At 40.2% G+C, this 21,365-nt stretch overlaps 1 protein-coding gene and 1 long non-coding RNA gene across 3 annotated transcripts; both read right to left on the bottom strand.

Moving 5' to 3' along the window:
- Positions 1-415: 415 nt before the first annotated feature.
- Positions 416-21,220, bottom strand: LOC131255811 (acetyl-CoA acetyltransferase 2-like). Of its 2 annotated transcripts, none has more exons than XM_058256677.1 (15): positions 21,097-21,220; positions 20,360-20,437; positions 17,769-17,867; positions 17,495-17,668; positions 17,303-17,408; positions 11,288-11,426; positions 10,742-10,819; positions 10,594-10,659; positions 10,119-10,204; positions 9,032-9,131; positions 8,627-8,737; positions 8,469-8,510; positions 3,717-3,803; positions 2,094-2,197; positions 416-574 (listed from the first exon to the last, which is right to left on the bottom strand). In XM_058256677.1, the coding sequence occupies exons 2-14, from the start codon at positions 20,397-20,399 to the stop codon at positions 2,108-2,110; spliced, it is 1,218 nt and encodes a 405-aa protein (XP_058112660.1). In that variant the 5' UTR covers positions 20,400-20,437; positions 21,097-21,220; the 3' UTR covers positions 416-574; positions 2,094-2,107. The 2 variants fall into 2 exon arrangements, with proteins under 2 accessions (XP_058112660.1, XP_058112659.1); XM_058256676.1 differs by having other exon boundaries at positions 2,112-2,197.
- Positions 2,734-3,710, bottom strand: LOC131255812 (uncharacterized). The gene is made up of 2 exons (XR_009176470.1): positions 2,986-3,710; positions 2,734-2,935 (listed from the first exon to the last, which is right to left on the bottom strand). It is a non-coding gene; the product is annotated as an uncharacterized LOC131255812 (long non-coding RNA).
- Positions 21,221-21,365: the final 145 nt, after the last annotated feature.

Here is a 21,365-nt window from a genome sequence, read left to right as displayed (position 1 = left end):
TCAGTAAAACGCCCGCATGCAATTGATGTTTCATCATAACATATCAGCCCAACCAGAGAGCATCCAACTCTATCGTCTCTCATAAAATATCATGAGAAGAGGCTTGTTTGAGTAGTCTGCAACGTTTAACGACTTGGGAATTTGGGACCGAGTCAGCCCTGATATGGAGAAATAAATATCCATATTTTTGCCTGAGTCAGGGTTGACTCAGAGGGTGACTTGGGAGCGTCAAAGCGGATCAGGTCCAATGGAGTCCGAGTCTACTCAGACAAATTGCACTGGACTACAACCCCACAGGGTTCCTGGAATCGCAGGGCCCCACAACAATATGAAGAAGGGGCCATTCCTGCAAATGACATCATGAGAACCACAGACTTCATGCAGCATTTGAATCTCTTCCAAAAAGGAAGGGGGGTAAATAACAACGGCTAGAATGATGCATTTTTTTAGAGAAGCCCTAGTGTTTCTTAGGGATGTTTGCTACAGCTTTATTGGAAGAAGGAAACATTGGCACAACAAGTACTAGAAAATCCTACACTCTCATAACAAGGAACGTTCTGCTCTGATGACTGGCCTGCATGAACGAAAGCTTGCTTAACATGTCATTTTATTTCACAATTTAAATATATATATATATAAAAAAATGAGATTGATGATGCCATTTGTCCTAGATTACATTCCACAGGACTGCTCATGAAAATCATGACAGTTCATTAGGTGAGCCCACCAGACAGATATGAGGTCCAGAATGTTGCATCGGTTGGACAACCCTGACGTTCAGACCCAGCAGACTATGAATTGATAAAAAGAAATGGGGAGCATGCCCCATTAAAGGTCATCAACATGGTGTACCCAAAGTCTCATGAGCAGTTTAATGAAATGATTCGGATGGAGTGGAATGATGGGATCATGGAAGAATAGAGAAAAAGGAGAATTTGAAGAGAGGAAATGTATGCAATCTTTCCGGATGTGCACACAGGACTGGTACCAGTACCACCATAAGCAGGTGTGCGGCCCACGTGATGTCTGAGCACCATCCAACTCATCCGTCAGGTGTCTTGCCTCAAGTTGCCCCAAAAGCAGGTGAGGGGACGCCCACTCTTTATTTTCACCAGGGCCCACCTGAGTTGCGAAACCATCTGACTTTTGGCCTGACCCTTCATCCAGTAACCATCTGACTTTTGGCTTGACCCTTCATCCAGTCCAGAGGAAGGATTTTAACAATCTCGATTATAAATATATAAAACATGATCATTCCCCATTCCTATCACCAGTGAGCCTCCACTGTCAACCTTGTCCCTCTGTCGTGCCTGATCTGACCTTTGGATCAAGCTAAGTTGGGTATCTTTACGGCAGTTGAGGTCATGCATCTGATGGATACGTTGGATTCCATGAAGATATCATATGGGCCCCACATCTGCCCAGTACCACTGTGGCTTAGGGTGGTACTGGTACCACACTAGTGTGCACTCCATCTTTCCAAAAGGAGAAAAGTTAAAAAGGGATGTAGAAAAACAAATACTTTTGCTGCATGTGAAGACCAGAGTTGCACAAAGCAATGCTCTTAAGGCTCCACTGTTTGTGCAAAGAAGAAAAGAAAAGAAAAAGTGAAACAGTTGGAAGCCACCTTCATAGGTGGTTTACTCCAATCTCCACTTGACAACTGTAATTGGAACCATCCATTGGTTGGGTCCCACAGTTGAGGCCAAGGACCAAAAATGCAGAGCAATTGTCTCTGACAATCCAATCAATGGATTTCTGATGCACTGTGAACTGTTGATCAATTTCATTATAACTATCCACTTGAAGGCCATCACTAGGATAGCACGGACAAGGTATTCAATAATGGTAATGGTGGCCATAATGACCAGCCTTATAGCCACTACAAAATGGATCGTTATGGCCCAAAAAATGTGTTGGCCCTGTATCGGCCCTGTAAAATAAAATAAAAGGCACTCTGGTGAACTTCTGATGATCCCAACAGAAGCAGAAAAGCATGTTTGAAGCCTAGCTAGTGACAACCAGGCAATGACAACCCAGAACTATCAGACAAACCTGAAACCATGTTATAACGTAGAGCATGTGAATCTTACCGACAAGAAAAGCCTTACATGAGCTCTAGAACAAGTGCAGACGCGCCACCTCCTCCGTTGCAAATGCCAGCAGCTCCATATTTCCCATTTCTCTGTCTCAGAACCTGCCATACCATAAAAAAAAATCTTGAAACACACCTTGACTGAGGTTTGATGTGAAACACCAGGCCTACCTCCCATCATAATTTATCTTTAATATGGAAGTGAAGAAAAACCAAAGGTGCTCCATTATACCTTCCCTTTGTTGGTTACAGGGTTTTCAAGGACTATCCAGGAGCAGTGTAAACAAGGATGCTCGCCTTTTAAAAGTTAGTGTCTAGAACATAAGCTCTAACATGAGTAGATGACCTTTAGTGTGCATCTTTTATCATCTTTTGGATTATCCAAAATAATATTCATGTCATGAAAACGCACTTCTATTTTATGTACATGCAACGTCAGTATTTTTATGTTGGAAACCATGTGCATATCTGGCATCGACCCATATCACCATCAATATGAAAGTTACACAGACTGATAGGCTTCCTAATGCTTTCTAATATATTTACTTGGGCCGGGGTCCAGTCGTTGGATTAGGGCACAGATTTAGGTGTGGAAATCACGTGACTCCAACGAGGTACAAGGACAAAATGACAAACACAGTATTTTCATTATTTAAAATAGTTCTAGCGTATGTTTTAGTAGTTATTTAAAATAGTTCGTAAGTTTTAATTACCTTCATATAAAAATATGTGAGTACAGCAGTGCCATATACCTCAGATCCCATGGCCACCCCCAAATTGTCTAATATCCAACACGTGTAATCCATGGGATGCCATGAAATTGCATTAGCTACTAGCAACCTTAAAAAATAATAATAAGATGCCATGAAATTGCATTAGCTACTAGCAACCTTAAAAAATAATAATAATAATAAATCTCTTATTTTGGAGAGAGTGGCAACCCTAAGGATCCGTTTGGAACCCCCTCAAAAGGGGCATTTGAGAACTAAACGCTGTTTTAAGCCAAACCCCAGTTTTTTATGTGAGATTGGATACACTTATGCAAACCCCGTCTGATTGCCCACTTGTCAAAATATTCGCTAAAAAGCCTACTCTGATTTTGTTATTCCAGAAGTTGTGTGAGAACCCCTTTATGCAGAGAACTTTTTGTGAGTTTGAGTCCAAAAGGGACTTAAAGTCTCCACATAATAAGAAAGACATAACGGTTTCAATTTAAAAAACAAAAAACAAAACAAAAACAAAAACAAAAAAGAAGAAGAAAAAGAACAGACAGGCTCTCAGTCGATGTTGGGAGAAGATACCAAAGTTATTACTTGATGGTGTGTTTGGATGCGAAACTGAATTGAATTGTGATCAACCAAGTTTATCAAAGAGGAAATAATCACATTGTAATGTCCCTCCAATCGCAGATATGTTGCTTTCAAATCCAACATTAAGGAAACATAGTTGCAATTTGTACTCTCCCCCAATATTACTAAAGGTAATTACAGTTTACTCATCCCACTTCATGAAGGTAATATCTGCAATTCAATTCAGCTGTGCTCCAAATGCAGCCCACACCAGAAAAAAGGAAACTAAGAACTAAACATGCGGAAGAAAAGAGCTATGAGATAAGATATACCCCCAATAGTGTGACCAATATACGAGCTCCACTGCAACCAAGAGGATGTCCCAGGGACACGGCTCCACCATGCACATTAAGCTTATCCTGCACACACGCACACCAAAAGAGGGGAGAAATTGTAAAAAGGAGCACAAATATAAGCCTATAAGGTCATTGATAAGACTTAATAAATGAGAATTCACATGCTTAGTGTTCTCTAGTTCCAACAGAAGTGAAGAGCAAACTTAAACAGGCAACCTCAGTGGAGTTCCCATCTTAACCAGCATGATGGTGAATAAACAAACCAAATTCAGTTCTGACAGAAAATAGAACCTAAATAAATAAAAGTAGGGATAGAAGTAATGCGCGCATTCGCTGGCTAATAAACCTATAATTACAATCCCAGAGAAACTCGGTTATTTTGTTAAAGATGAGAACAAAATGTCTATGGGAATTTCAAAGTCTGAACCTTTTCCTCAATCATAATCCAGGAATTTCTAAAGCATCACTTTCTCTTTTTCCCTGGAAATGCACTAGAAATCCCTTTTTTTAAAATACTATATTTTATTAAGAAAATAAAAGAGCAAAATCACACACACTTATAAGTTATAGCCTAATCCCCTGAGGCAGTGGATAGCAGGAAGCAATAACAAGAGGGTTTGCACGGGCCTTCCTTTTGCCCAGATTATCAGCTGTAGAATGTGCAGCTCTCAGGATAACATGAAAAGAAGAGGGCCCCTATGCCAATTTTCAAGATAGTCTCATAAACAGTGAATCATCTATTCTAAGTGGGCTTGCAAGAGGTGGAGGCCCAGAAGACACCAAGAGAACACCCATCAGTGTTTAACTTCCACCAGTTGTTCAGCAGCAGCTAGCATGCAGTCCTTGGGCTTTCTACTTGTATCATGTAGTCTCCAACCACTTCCTCGAGAGGTCCGAAGGAGACACTACACAAAATTCTTCGGCTGCAAGGACCCTAGGAGGCCATATTTGATTTGATTGTCTCAAATAGCTGCTCCCTAGGTAGAGCTGTACACGAGTCGAACCGAGTTGAGCTTGGCACAGCTCGACTCGGCTCGGCCAATAGCTAACCCCACCTCGAACTCAGCTTGGCTCAGTCCTCAAGCCTAACTGGCTAGCTCGGCTCAGTTCGGTCAGCAGCTCGGGCTAGTTTGAGCCGAGTTCAAGCCTGTGCAACATTTTCTCAAACACATAGAGTGCACCTTCAATTTCTCACAATATGCAAAATAGCAGCAGCAGTTTACAGGTATTTCATCAAACACGCGGGAGACAGCATCAAAATCAAGATACGAGGGAAGTTTTATCATGTAAAGTTTTTTATTTTTGTAGTGATTTGTTTCTTATCCATACCTTCCTCGCTACCAGCCGATCCCGCGGAGAACGTACGCACCCGAAACAACACTTCGTTGAGTCATTTTATAAAACACTTGGTGAGCAGCGCCAATATCAAAATAACCAAGTTACCAAACTGATTCGATCCGAGTCAATTCGAGTTGAGGTTTGACCCGAGTCTATTCGAGCTTGGACAAGCTCAAACTCAGCTCGAAATTTTTTCGAGCTCCAAAAATCAGCTCGACTCGGCTCGAACTCAGTTTCGAACCGAGTCAAATCGAGCTTTTTCGAGTCGAGTCGAGTTGAGCAAGTTAACATGTACAGCTCCTAGGACAGGAGACACTTTCAAATATACTTCTATATTGTTCTTGCCAGATACTCCACGTTATAGCGAGCGATAAAAGGCACCAAAGAAATATCCCTCTTGAGCAAAATGGTTCAGCGGCCAACTAGAATTCCTGATTCACAGCACTCAATTCCAACTATGTCACAAGACTCACAACCTGTCCATTCTCCTCCAGTTTAGACTTTAAATTATGATAAAAGTTTTATGGGGCATGGTGTGCTGCATACCCATATTTGATTTAAATTTCAATTTATTTTTTTTAAAACGTAACGAGAATATATTAAAAGAGGGAGAAAAAACTACAACAGGACTGCTGAGATAGCAGCAGAAAAAGAAAAAAGAAGAAAGGAGAAAAAACTAAGAACCAAGAAACAAAAGATCAACGTCAAGAAGACCATTGATAGAACCCGCCCATTTAATGACCAATTTTTTAGCCCTAGCCCACACCGATTGAACCGAGGAATGCTTATCATTAAAACATCTATCATTCCTTTCCTCCCAAACCGACCACCAGATAGCAATGAGCGTCATTCGCCAAATTCGACCTCGGTTCTTACCCAGCTTGAACCCATACCACGAAGTAAGCATGTCGGAAGTAGTTTCCGGGATACAGCTGCTGATGCTGAATCTGTTGAAGAATTCCCTCCAATTTTGGGAAATAAACAGACAATGAAGCATAAGGTGATTCACTGATTCCTCATTCTGCATGCAACAGATACAAATGTTAACCACTTGCATGCCTCTCTTCCTCAGATTATCGATAGTTAGGATCCTTTGCTTGCCAACCAACCAGCTGAAACAGATGAATTTCGGGGGGACAGAAAATTTCCAAATAAAGGGGAAGGCAGGGGTTGGCATGATGGGAGGGGTGGAAAGAAAGGAGTACAAAGATTTCACCGAAAAGGAGCTAGATTTATCAAGAGGCCAGATTAGGTAGTCGCGGCAGGCCTGATCAGGAACCATTCTGGATATGTGATCCAGCAAGCCGATGTACTCATCGATCTCTGTATCATGAAGATTTCTGATACACTTGACTTCCCAGATGACGTTGCAGCTGAAATCGTGAAGCATCTATCGACCGTAATGTTCTTAACTGGGGCCAGACGATAAATGTTAGGATACATACGATTGAGGGGCTCTTCTCCTGCCCACTTGTCTTCCCAAAATCTGATGGTTGCTCCAGTACCAAGCTGAAAACTGATATTATCTAACACCGGTTTCTTGGATCACATGATCCCCTTCCATATATGAGAAGCCTTGTAAGTAGAGGAATCTTTGGTCCACCAACCCCCATTAGAGATGCCGTATTTCCCTTTGATAATCAAATTCCATAGAGCATCATTTTCCATCCCCAGTCTCCAAGTCCACTTCCCCAAAAGGGCCTGGTTCATAATCTCCAAATTTCTGATACTGGCTCCTCCTTCTTGGAAGTGTTTGCAAACTTCACGCCAATCAAGAAGATGGAATTTTTTCTGATTGTCTTTCCCACACCATAAAAAATCTCTACGTAATTTGTCAATCCGGAGAAGGATCGACGACGGACACCGAAGGATCGACATAAAGTATATGGGAAGATTAGATAGAGCAGATTTAATAAGTGTCATACGACCCCCCATCGAGAGGTATTGACACTTCCGCCTGGCCAAATGCTTGTGAAATTTATTGACGATCTTATCCCACATGGATTTAGGAGGGGTGCCTATGGAAAGGGGAAGACCCACAAAAGTAGAGGGAAAGGAAGAAGCAGCGCAGCCAAGATGCTCAGCAAAAGAGGAGAGAGCATCATCAGTAATATTTACCGCGAATATTTTTGATTTGGACATATTGACGCTCAAGCCCGAGACAACTTCAAAGCAGCGCAAAGAGGTGCGAAGATTGTTGATATACATAGGCTTAGCTTCGGGAAGGATGGGCGTATCATCGGCAAATTGGATGTGGGAGATCGGAGTAGAAACGCCTGACATAGTGATCCCTTTGAGGATTCCAGCCTCCTGGCCCTTGAGCAGCATCTGCGATAAGGCTTCTCCAACGAGCAAAAAAAGAAGAGGGGACAGGGGGTCCCCTTGACGAATACCCCGCGAATTTTAAAGAATCCGTGGGGAGTACCATTGAGCAGGATAGAGAAATGGGCCGAGTTAACGCAAACTTTGATCCATCCCTTCCGGATTCCGAATCCCATGTGGCCTAGCAGGTAATCAATAAAACCCCACTCCACATGATCATAAGCCTTTTCAATATCCAATTTACAAAATATGCATTTTAAACCTGACTTAACGCAAGAATGCAGGCATTCATTAGCAATCAGAGCGCAGTCCACGATCTGTCTCCCTTTGATGAAGGCGTTCTGATACTTAGAAATAAGATTTCCCATTACACGAGAGAGTCTGATCGATAGTATTTTAGCCAAGATTTTGTATGGACCCCCTATCAGGCTGATTAGACGAAATTCTGAGAAGGAGCTAGCACCCGCAACCTTGAGGATAAGGGTGATGAAGGTTGCTCCAAGGCCCTTTGATAATTTCCCCCTAAGATGAAATTCATGAAGAAAGTCCATAACATCTTCACGGATGGTCTCCCAAAAAGTTTGAAAGAACGCCATAGGGAACCCATCAGGTCCGGGAGATTTATCACCCCTCATCGAATCGATAGCAGCCTTGACCTCAGTTTCTGAGAAGCAATCTTCCAGCAATTTCACTTCAGCTTCCTCAAGAGATTTAAATTTCAATTTTGACAGGCACGTGTCGTAAAATAAATTTAGAATTCTCCTACGGCTTAATTGGAAACAAAGATATCCAAACTTCTGGTATGTTGAAAACCAAACAGCTAGATACAACACATTTTGGACATTCCACTTGCATGACACAACCAGTTCAAAGCTCTACAAACAGAATAGACAGGACAGGGGATAGAAAGGAATAAAAGGTGTAGAATAAGCTACCTTAAGACCCTCAGCATCTAGATTTTGAGATCCTAAAGTGGGCTGGGAGCAGTGCAGCACCCCAGGTAGAAAGATAATGAGTCTGATATTCAAAAAGCATACTCTTAAGGTAGTTGGAACTGGGAATACTCACAGGATGAATTCCAAGCAGCTTCTGATTTGCGACAGCCACAACCTGGAGAAAAGGTTTTGCTTAAACATGATCATGAAATTGATAAATATGTGATTCCACTTGAAGCTGCATGATAAGCATATGATTCTGAAATTGATAATCAAAGCATGAAAACATACAGCGAATGCCTCATTTATTTCATAGAAATCAATTTGAGAAGCTTCCAGGCCAGCATTTGAAATGGCTTTCGGTATTGCAAGTGCTGGAGTAGTCGTAAATAACTCAGGTGCCTGCATGGAGAATCCTAATTCAGCATCCAGTTGGACTTCCAAAAAGCCGATCTTCCCCCTCCCAAAAAAGCATGCAAAAGAGATTGAGAGTAACCAGAAGTTCCTAGGTTACAGAATGGCAACGCCAGATTCCTCCGGAAGGAAATGTCCTTTGTTTGGCACAAAAATCATGAGAACTGCCATGCCATAAGTACTTTCAAATGGACTTGGGAAAATTTCCATCACTTTCGGGTATTCAGATGGTTTGTGACATTTTCTGGGGAAAGAAAGCTTCGGTAATCATTAAGAAAATACCTGAGCTGCATCAGCATATCCTGAGATCTTTGCAATCACTTGCAATCCTAGTTCAAGTGCCTTTTCTCCACTCACTAACACTAATGCAGCAGCACCGTCACTGTCAAGAGGAAAATAATAATAATAATAAAGCTTCATATGCAAAATCAATGTACAATACTAGCAAAAAATTTGAACTTGCACCTCTTATCAGTCACATCACTCACCATACTGAAGAATAAATAAAGAACATCTGAGCATGGTGTGCTGTAAAGGCCGTTCAAGGGCCATAAAGGCTGTTACATAAAGGTAACGGTGGCAACTGTTACACGTTACGGGGTCGTAACGACCGTAACAGCTGTTATGGAAAAAAAAAATGACTAGTAACTGCCATTAACAGCCTGTTACGCCCCTTGTAATGGCCATAATAGCCTCGCAATAGTCTGTTACAGGGAAAATACAGGTTTTTTGAAGAAAAAAAATTTTAACATTACAGGGCAGATATAGGTAGTTTGAGTTTTTTTTTTTTCAATAAAAAAATGACCGTAACGGCCGTTACGGAGGCCATAACAGCCATTACGACCTGTATCGTAAAGGTAATAGTGGTGGCCATTATGGCCACCGTTACCGTTATGGAATACCTTGCATCTAAGACTCAGAATGGAACCATGAGAAGGGAAAAGTATCAAGCATATTGCAAAAAGAAGGGAGATGACCACCCTTCATCTTATGGCCCTTTTATCCACTACAGAATTTCAAATGTGGTCTGTCAATTTTGCCCAGATGCTTAGATGTTTCAGCATTTGCATTGTCTAGTTGAAAAGACTGAACGGCCTTTAAAAAATAATAATAATAAGTAACAAACACTATCTCATTTTAGAATATGTAACCATCTATAATATTTGGAAATGGACCCAGGATCATGTCCCACGACCACGGTTCAGCACCTATGACCAGCAACCCAGGTAAAACCAGTATAGGACACAAACGACTTGTCTACCACGAACTTGTCTATAACACAGACAACTTGTGCAATTGGCACTCATGACATTAGCCAGCAACAATATCAAAAGTGTACAAATAGCAAGCACAGAAGATGAAAGTAGACCTTATACTTGAGGCATTGCCGGCGGTAACGGAACCTCCATTCTCCTTAAAATTAGGGCGGAGCTTCCTTAGTTTTACAGGATCAAACTGGCCAGACAAACACACAGTATATTATTATTAGTTGAGCTTCAAAAAGCTATAAAAGCAACTAGAAAATAAATGCTGAGAAACTCCACATCAATATGCTCATCTTCTGTAAAATATTTTAACATCCAAACACCTAAACTGACTTGTTTAATAACAATAGTAATAAAGAAATAAATAAAAACATAGGCTGCAAACCTTTCAGCACAGAAAGCTATGCAGAAAGAATCAAAGAACATACCATCTAAACTAGAATATATATACCATATGGAATTTCATAGACTGGCGCCTTATTAAATGTGTAAAGTACAATTCCATAACTCCAAAATGTTGAAAAAGCATGGAAACATAACCAAACTACATTTACTTCCACAATCATCTTTTGTCATTACTTTTTCTAGGCCTTCATCGTTATCAACAAGCACGGATGGCTTTCCTCTCCCCCCAGAAACTTCAACCTACATGAGAAAAAATATATATCGTAACTAAATAAAAACCTTTCTTATAATTACCAATTTACCATAGAACTAGGATTCTAACCGGAACTATTTCCCATGCAAAGGCACCACCATTGCGAGCAGCAATACCACGCTCAAAGCTCTGAATGCCATAGGAATCCTGTAAAAGTCAAATACAGTTTTCTTACTTAAAAATCCTCCAGATGAAGACCAAAGATACAATTTGCAAGACATTGATTTCTGTAGTTGCTCGACAAAACCAAGATCCCATGCAAACATCTAGATAATCATTTGAAATAAGAAATAAATATCGACTAATTAGAATTCCATGACAAAACCATACACCCTGCCCTGAAAAGTCGATATGTCTCTGGTGGAGTTCTCAAAAGCCTCACCGTATGGTTTCCTTCATGGATCTTGGATCATCATCATTATAAATTAAAACTTATCAATGAAAACTAAAATTTCTCAGTCTCCATATAAATGAGAAGGTTTACAGGCTACACTAACTGAGGAAGAATCCAAAGGTAGTCAAAATCATATATGTGCTGTAAAATATACTTGATATGCTTGGTAGAAAGTCCCAGAAAAGATATTATAGACAACAAGCATGGTTGTAGAATGATACCTGCTCTTCCCTTGTTATCATATGTTGATCTGCACAGAGCTCAGCACACATTCCCATGCCATAATCATTATAAACATCCCATAGACCATCTTTGAGCATCCCATCGACAACAGTATCATGTCCCAATCGGGATCCTTTTCTGTTTGTACAGAGAACAATTAGGATAGTTAAGCAAGGTATTTCTCAGTCGAAATTATGCCCTGCGATTAAAAATCTTACATTAATTATCAGTAACCATTAGCAAGTGCAATATTGCAACAATATAACCACATGCAATCACAGACATGCCGAAAATGTTTTTCTTTTTAAATAATATTGGTACCAAAACATTACTGCTAAGACAAACACATGAAGATAAATGACAGAAAAAACACATTGGTAAGGTGACAGTGACAAATTGACATGTTTTACACTGATAACACTTTCTCTTTTTGATAAATATGCTAATAAGATGTCCGAATGACTCATCTTTCGGAAAAATAAAAAAGAATTTCTGAATGACTCCATAAGTGAGCCAAAGGAGATTGGCAACTCCTACAACTTTCACAATAAACAATAAGTTATTGGAATGTTATTCAATTACCTCACTCAATTTTGCTATCCCATGTCTATTTTCTTAAAGGACATTTCCAGACATACTCACAGTTCCCTATCTCCTATTTAATTGGATGGCATCTACTACATTCTGTAGCTCATCAGCCACAGCATGACTATAGTCAGCGCTATACCAGGTCATACAGGAACCTCTTGTTGACCTTTGGACCTCTGAATGCCTTGAATATGGCAAGCAGATGGGAACCAATTGCCCCAACACACCAAATAGAGGGAGAAAACCCCTATCCCATATCTTCAGTGCATGTACAAATGCTATACAGCACATGGCGAATTTCCTACTTAGTTTCCCTTACACTAATCACTTTTAACTTTTCCTATTCCATCTATGGTAGAACCATCTCTCCACAGCAAATGTGACAGGGTGAAGTATCAATCACGACCATCCATGAAGTCAACCTTACGTAGATGGAAAATGTTTCATAACCAACAGATATGGATGATCAGCAGCCTTCAAACAAACATATTCAACAATCAACATAAAGGACAGGAAATTGCAGAAATTGATGTCTAAAGAGTGTGTTCTAGGTATGAATTTAAAACATGAGTCATTCACGATAAGGCCGACCAGCTGTATGATCTAGATCAATACACCATTCTGCCACTGGTATTGTGGACAGATGGCTCCTTTTTGTGGTTATTATGCTGAATTACATGAGAAGGTGTAATCTAGCCTGGGGCACCCATCTCCCTATGGTACAAGTTGCTCTTACTGTAGACAGCGTATGGCTTAAAATACATATGGATCGGATAATTCTGGCAATTAGATTTTTTTATTGAAAGCGACAGTAGGAAACATGGTTAACAGTCAAACATTGAAAAACGGAAATTGAAGATAAGTGACGGATAGGATTGTCTAATAGTTGTGATTTTTGAAAAGTACGCTATCAGGGAAATGGCCCACTAGATGGACCCTTATCGATAGTTTGATACATCAACCTGCCGGTGTATTCCAGCAAGATGGCTCTACCAGTTCTTTGGACTCTACCATATCATGTCCTGTGGGGCATGCCATAATGGAGTGGCTTGCCAATCCCACAAGCAGGTATAAGGCAGCCCATCTACATTTCATTTGGCAACATGCCAAGTGCAAAATTGGCACATAGGTGAAAGATCCAACCTGCCATCAGGTGGATTCCACAGTGTAAATGCCTTGGCCAAAACATCAGGAAAGTCCACTCATCATGTTAGCAACAATGCCAGACACAAATTGATGGCTTATGGAAAAGTAGGCCAAGTTTCTAAGTCGCCCATTTTGTTTAATTAGAATCCATTGATTTGCCTGATTTTGAGCAACAATAACTGCAAGGTAGAACCAACCTGATGGACAGCTTGGACCTCGCCCCAGTATGTCATGTCATCCCATATTGGAGATGTGTATACAAACTGCCCATGGTTTCAAATATCATCCAAAACGACTCATTCTCGTCCCAGTCATATCAGTATTGGTGCAATAAGTTCAAGTTCAGTACCTTGTACATAATAAAGGCCTAAATAGGTCCTGACTCAGTCCGACTCGTCCAGACTTGGAACGAGTCACACTGACTTGGGCCGAGTTGTCCTGATACAGACTAAAGTGTGGTCAACTCGTCCTGGTTCCACTAAAAATTTGTGTGTGTGTGTGTGTGTGTGTGTGTGTGTGTGAGAGAGAGAGAGAGAGTGTGTGTGGGCCCACCTGCAAGACGACCTAGACATCAAACGTTTTCCATGCTTGCACATGTGGTTGTGTGTTTCTAGTAAACACATGGGCTTAGAAGCCTTAAAAAAGAAAAGGTGAGAGGGAGAGAACTTTGGCATCAGCATTTTTCACTCTCCAACAGAAGTTGGATGTGTTCCTCACCTCCTTAGCTTCTTCTTTTTTTATGTGCATCCCTCACCTTTTTAGTTCCCAATAAAAATGGGAAATGCGGCCATCTCCTTTTTTACTAGCCAAGATGGGAGAGAGGGAGAAATAAGAAGTCACCTCCCTCAACCTCCATCATAAGATGCATGCAAATGGTGCAAGCTGTTGATTCTTCAATTGTACACGTGGCACATCGGTACATTTATCCAGACCATCCAAACCAGTGACCGAACTGTGGATGGATCATAACCGAAAAGTTGCATAGAGAAGATAATATTAACCATCTGATTTTATATTCTGTTTTTCTTTTTTTTTCTTTTTATAATTGTCCTGGTTTTATTTTTATTTTTATCATCTTTAATTATCTTTTTAGTTTTTAGGCAACTCATCCCAAATTGGACAAGTTGTTTAGTTTTCAGTGATACGATCCGATCTAATACTCAGACAAGCCATACTCCTGAGTTAGATATCCTTATGACTGCCTCATCATGGCCCAGCTCCTATGGCCACATGGCACTGCCTCATGCAAGTCCCGTGCAAAACCAGCCATCGACTTTGATAAGCATGGGAGACCTCTTTCCATAGTATCCCCATCATCAACATAGTTTATCTTCCATGAAATCCAATTGGAAAGGCTTGCGCTCAACCATTATCTTTGTCCCAACTGCTGCCATTTGTACCCATGTCAGGGTATAAACAGAAGGTTTTCTAATGCCAACCAATCAAGCCAGTTCATATGCCAATGTGCCATACGTGTACCACATCCAAACTGTACATCAGGTGGGCCATACCCTGCAGCTCCCTAGACCAAAAATCAGGCCTGTCCAGTCGTTAGGACGGCCACGCATGCACAAACAGAAGGATTGCTAGAGTTCTCCAATGATCCACATTCAACACAAATCTCGCCAAAAAATAAATAATTAGATGCTCTAGTTTTATCCACCACAAAATCTACACAGGTAGACCTAATGTGCAACATGTGGTGGCATGTAGAGATTGGGATAGCAGACCTTCAAACACACCTTTGTACAACATAGGCACACATAGCATCTTCACATTGAAGATGCAGAGATTTGAATGAGGATTTTCTTTCCCCATTTTAAGTGTATGGGCAACCAGATCAGATGGTTGATGTATTTAAGGCTTTGGGAGGTCAAAACATAACAGGAGGCTTTCATATGAGCCAGGCCAATCATTTAGCATGGCCTATAGCCTTATCATACACATGTATGTACTTATAAGACCTCCACAATCATATCCCTGAACCTTCTTATAGCGTTGATTTAAAGCTCATCATTTGTTAGATGCAGCACTTAAAACCTAGATGTTTTAAGCATAGTTCAAAAACTCGGAGACTTAACTAGATATCTAGTTGGGCTGTGTTGGCTCGAAGACTCGGACAAGTCGTTCGATACCATGAGTCAATAATTCATGGGAGTGGAGAGATTGAGAAGGATGTTGCCCATAAAATTCAAGCTGGGTGGAAGAAATGGAGATGTGCCTTTGGAGTTTTATGTGATTGTCGTGTACCACTCAAAAATGAAAGGGAAACTTTATAGGATAGCTATAAGAGTAGCCATGCTTTATAGCACATAATGTTGGGTAGTTGAGGAATAATATGTTTTAGGATGAGTGTAGCTGAAATGAGGATGCTGGGATGGATGAGTGGCAAGACAAGGAAGGACACATTTCAAACAAAATAAAAAATAAAATTTAATCTGACGAAAAGAGGGATGGTCCTACTCTGCCCCTACCAAAATTTTAGCTTTTGCATGGTTAGTTGCCAACAAGAGGATCCTGACTGTCGACAATCTAACGAAAAGAGGGATGGTTCTGCCCAACGTTTGTCTATGCTGCCTGCAGGATGAGGAGTCAATCGACCACCTTTTGATCCACTGCCCTTTTATCTCCTCCATCTGGACAGTGTTCGCCAGAAGGTTCAACATCCAATGGTGCATCTCAGGATCAATCGATCTGCTACTCAAAGCTTGGCACAGAATCAGGATAGGGAAGACAAGAACGAAGATTTGGAGAATGTCCATCCTCGCCATTTGGTGGTCAGTCTGGCTTGAAAGAAATGATAGATGTTTTCGCAATTCCTCCTCTTCCGCGGAGAAAGTTTATTATAAAGCTCTTAATCTAGTGATCGAATGGGCCACGTACAATGCCTCCTTAAGGGAAGTGGACTTTTCTTTCTTGTTGCTAAATGGTTAACGCTATGTCAGCGTAGCCTTTTCTTTTGGTTTCCGTTATGTTTTTTTTCCTTGTTTTCTTTTGTACTTTGTTTTTTCTTTCAATGCAATATCGTTAATCTCAAAAAATATATATAAAATAAATAGAATTAAATTAAAATAAATTTAAATTTAAATTTAAATTTAAATTTAAAAGATGAAGGATAGAATTAGAAATCAATGCATTCGAGGGAACTTAGGAATAGCACTTATAAGTAATAAGATGAGGTAAAGTAGACTTAGATGATTTGGTCATGTGAAACGAAGACCGAGAAATGCGTTGACCCAGTTGGTTCAAGTTGACGGCTCTAAAACGGCAAGGGGAAGCCCAAAAGGATGTGGATGGGGGTAGTAAAAAAAAAGACATCACTTATGGTCAAACTAAAGCTCTGGCCCTTGATAGAATGGAATGGCGAAATAGGATTCATGTAGCCGACCCCAATTATTTGGGACGAGGCTTAAATGACGACGACGATGATGATGATGATGATTTATAAATATTTTAAATAATCATATTAGGTAAAACATAAATTTAGCAAAAGAAGATGAAACGGTAAAATGCATGGTGTGCTAGTTAGAGATTATTTCCTTTACTTTAAATAGTCGTACATGGGTGAAACATAAAATTAGCGGAAGAAGATGAAAAGGTAAAATGCACAATGTGCTAGTTAGAGGTTATTTCCTTTACTAGAGGTCTTGGGTTCAAATTGTGTTTCTTACTTTTTATTTTTATTTTTTTAAAAAAAATGGACTACCATGCGAGAAACATGCTTCAAGTTGACTCAACTGAATCAACCAGTTGACTAGGCAAGTCACTCTGAGTCAAGCCCGAGTCAGGCTTACCACAGAGTTTCATGGTGACTCAGCTCAAAATCCCGTCGGTTAGAGTCAACATGGCCAAGTTTCAATTTGAGTGCTATTTTAGAAACTATAGTTTGTCAGAACAGTCCATTCATTTGCATCCATCAATTATCTGCTGTAGCTATCTTGGCTGGGAATGAAATCAGCGCAAAAAACATAAATGTCACTCATTAAAACATGGATATTGGACTCATCCTCATTCAGATATGAACAAACAAGTAATAGAACCATTTATCTAAAGCAGGAAAGAATCCATTAAAAGCTCCAGATGTATGCTATGGTAGGAAAACTCTATCCTTTAAGTGGCACATCAGGTTTATGATTTTCCACCCTTGGTCTCGGAAATCCCTTAGTTCCTGTTGCAGCATGTACATATCTTTCTCTCTTCCTAATGTGTGTTTTCATTTGCAGCCATGGCAAAAGCATACAACAAACTAATCTAGACTTGAGTAAGAAAGGAGCACTAACCTTGCTTCTGATAAGTATTTAGGTGCATTGGACATGCTTTCCATGCCACCGACCACAACAACATCATTAATGCCCAACTGGATGCTTTGCGCTGCAAACATTGTTGCTGTGAAAAGAAAAGAAGGAATGTGTTAACACATTGTTTATACTGGCATATCCGAAACAAGAATATTTTCGAGGGATAGTGCATACCCTTCATCCCTGATGCGCAGACTTTATTAATAGTAGTGCAGATGACTGTGTTAGGTATTCCTGCTCCTAATGCAGCCTGCCTAGCAGGAGCCTGTCCCAAATTTGCACTCAAAACATTTCCAAAGTAGACCTCTTGTACGAGTTTGGGATCAACACCCGCCCTTTTAAGAGCACCTAAAAGTCAACATGCAAGAATATTTCAGACACAATTACGGAAATGCAATGAGTTCCAGCTGTAAAACAGATGGAAACAGAAGAAAAGTAACAATCTTACATTCAATGGCTATAGACCCTAACTTTGTGGCTGATAGAGATGAAAGGGTGCCAAGAAATCCACCCATCGGTGTACGAGCAACACCAACCACACATACATCTGTGCCAAACAATCAATGAAATTTGAGTCAAGAACAATCCAAACATTCTAGGTCATTATGGAGCCTGGACTAAGACAATGGCTAATTGTCATTTCACTGCTTGCTCAAATGTTGTCCATTCTGGAGATGTATATCCCCAGCTCTGGTGAAGATAAATGGATTTGGGAAGCTTCTTATGGTGGCAATTTCTCAATTTCTCAGTGTGATCCTTCTATGATGCTATCAATGAAGTTCTTTTTAACAGATCCATGGCAATTTCTCAAATTTATTTTTCATGGGTGCCTTTAAAAATTAATGCGCCTTCTTGACAGCAGCTCTTAAAATTCTTAAATGGACCACCTTTCAAAAGAATAAAATAAAATTCTTACATAGACCACCTTTCAAAAGAATAAAATAAAATTCTTACATAAACCACCTTAAAAACAGCGGACGTGCTTTCCCAATCGCTGCTCCCGTTGCTACAATTAAGAAGAAAATGTGCTGCACTTATCAATTCATTGCAGATTTGTTTGGGAGGTCTGGTCAGCGATAGATTCGGGGTCCCATGGTCCAGCCCAGTTCAGTGGAAGCTCAGGCTCTAATTGCTGGCTGGGGTAATGGTGTGCTGGCTCCTATAGGGCGCATCGTGGAATTGGACCTATAAGCAGTGTTATTATGCTCTGGCTCAATCGCAACAAAAGAATTTTCCAAGGGAGGTGCAATAAAGAAAAAAGTTTGGCAAGGTTGTTAATCTGACCTTGAATTGGTGCAGAGTCGTGATATTCTGTAACAGTAACGGTTGCCATAACGGCCCCCACCTTTACCATTACAATGCAGGCCTTAACAGCCGTACATTGAAAGAAGCCTGTAAGGGCCCCATAATGGAACATTACAGGTCATTTTTTCTGTAACACATAACAGTTGCCACCGTTACCGCTACGTAACAGCCATCATGGCACACTTTTTGTAGAGTGGAGAAGAAATTTGATGGCATCACTCTTCAGCCCTTAAGATCTAATTGGAGGTAGCTCAATGCAGTCTTCGAGCTGCAACACCTAGGAAGTTGTGAACCTGATTGAGGAATCTTATGATATTTGTCATAATCATGCTGTTTACTTCTCGCACGTGCATAGAGTAGCGAATTCAGAAACAGATGGGCTTGTGAAGCTGGGAGTAACTAGAGAGAATATACTCAATTCTTCTTGGGGATTTTCTAGTGAATAAAGAGTAAGCTTTCTGTGGGTGTGGCTATGGGTCGGAATTAGTTTGGTTTTTAGCATTTCTGTATTCTCAACCTGCATACTGCATCTTTTCTTTGCTCTCTTCAAATAAAATTCCAATGATATCCATAAAAGAATAGGTGCAACTTTCAATTTTTTTAGATTTTTAACCAAACCTAGAACAAATATTGCCCCATAGAATAAAAAGAAATGGGAAGCCCTCACAAGGACATTAGCAACATCCACAAAGCTTTTAAACGACGCATCAAACATCCAGTCATCAATCTGGACAGTCCATTCTTTAATACCACTCCACGGTACAAAAGTCATGCTGATTTAGATGATGTTAATCATTTGATCAATAGCATTAAAAGGGGATGGTCCAGATCATGAAGAGAAACAAAGTAGGTAAAATCATACTCTCAAAACATCTATTTAACAGGCACCACCATGGATTGCTTATGATTCCAAAGAAAGAAATTTGGTTTCATGATGCTAACCATCTGATCTATGGCTCGCAAGATATGTACAGGTATAAGAAAATAGCCCAAACTCAAAGGATTACAATCATCTGCCATTCCGATAACCATTGTTTGTTTGCTCCATGTTGAACTTGAATAGACAGTCCAGATTGATGATTGGCCTTCCCACATGTGAATTAAAAACTTGGAGACATTGATAATGTCCCAATGAAGATGGGAAGACTAGCATTTCCAACATACATACACATACACATCAGAGAGATGGATGATCCATTTCTCTCAGAGCACTATAACTTATGGGGATCCTACTTGCATCAGGACACTTGGGTAGTCCAATTGATCAATACGGACTGTCCATTAGGTCTGATACATATTTCATTGGCTACCATGCAAAAAAAAAAAAATAGCAATTGAATGATACAATCATTTTGCATGTTGTCTTCATTCTTTATATCCATACATGTTTCAGGCAATGGATGAGATAGTTAGGATTGCCTAATAAAAGTAGTTCTTCAGAACCACAAGCCATCCATGATAGCCCCACCAAATAAATGGCTCAGATTGTTGATTGAACCTATTTTACAAATGACTTGACCACCCATTTAGAACCTGTTGATCAGATTGGTTAGAATCATCCAATCAGCTTGATTTTTGCATGACAGCCCATGAAATGTGTACTGGACTTAATGAACAGTCCAGATAGAGTGACTGGACTATCCAAGTGTCCTGATACAGTTATAAGCACTCTAACTAATAAGGTTATGAATCGCTGGAACATGAGAGTGTGTGGCAACATATATACACATGTACCTCGAGGCTTTATCGAATCTGAAGCTGCTGCTGGAGCCATGGAAAGATAAAAATTCTACAGAGAATATCCACACAGATCTGCACAAGATTAATGCAATCTACTATCAACTTCAGATAGAATGGGGAAAAAAGTGTCCTTTATGAAAAAAACGTACAAGAACTCAGCGCAGCACAAAATCAGGTCATGCTTTCCAAACAATTCACAGGAAAAGCATGAGCCTTTCTCTACATTTACTAATCTTTCACGCAACATCATCACATCAAATAGAATTAAGCAGAAAAGAAATTATTATGGTTTCAAAAGCAAAATAAAAAATAAAAAATTTCTTCAGCTGAAGGATTTTCAAAACGAACTTGGTGAAATATTTAATAATTACAGAAAACATAAAATCAAGAGAGATCTATCAGAAACGGGTTAAAATTCAAAACAAATATATATATATATATATACAAAAACTACTTTAAAATATGGAAATTAGAGATTTTACAGAAACTTAAGGAAATCAAACGAATCAGTGGAATCGAGACGACCCGATCGAAAAACAAGTAGAAATGAAAGAAAAATCGCGTTTTCCAGCATCACATATACATGAATCGAAGGAGAGATCGCTAGAAATGCGGAAAATATATGAAAAACTCTTGATCAGATCACTAGAAACGGCGAAAAGGGAAGAAATTCAGCTCGGAAATCAGACGTCCGGAGATTTCTAGGGTTTTTTCAAGAGCAGAGAGCTAACCGTCGAGAGAGGGACAGAGAGAGCAAAATGCTACAGAGATCTATCCAGGCTGTTGGAGTGTAGGTTAGTTAAATAGGGAAGGTTTGGGAAGATTACATTTTACTAAAATACCCATGGAAATCACTTAATTAGCGGACATGCCAGTAGCCTGCCCCGCATGACAGCGCCCGTTCAGGGGCCTGCTCCCACGGGAGCGGATTAGATGCGGCCCTTACCATGGGGTCCACCTTGACGTATGTATTCTACATCCACGCCGTCCACTCGTTTTT

The sequence above is a fragment of the Magnolia sinica genome, chromosome 9, assembly GCF_029962835.1.
Source record: "Magnolia sinica isolate HGM2019 chromosome 9, MsV1, whole genome shotgun sequence".
Classification (NCBI taxonomy): domain Eukaryota; kingdom Viridiplantae; phylum Streptophyta; class Magnoliopsida; order Magnoliales; family Magnoliaceae; genus Magnolia; species Magnolia sinica.
Note: the sequence above shows the minus strand (reverse complement) of the source record. Positions and strands in the feature narration are given on the sequence as shown.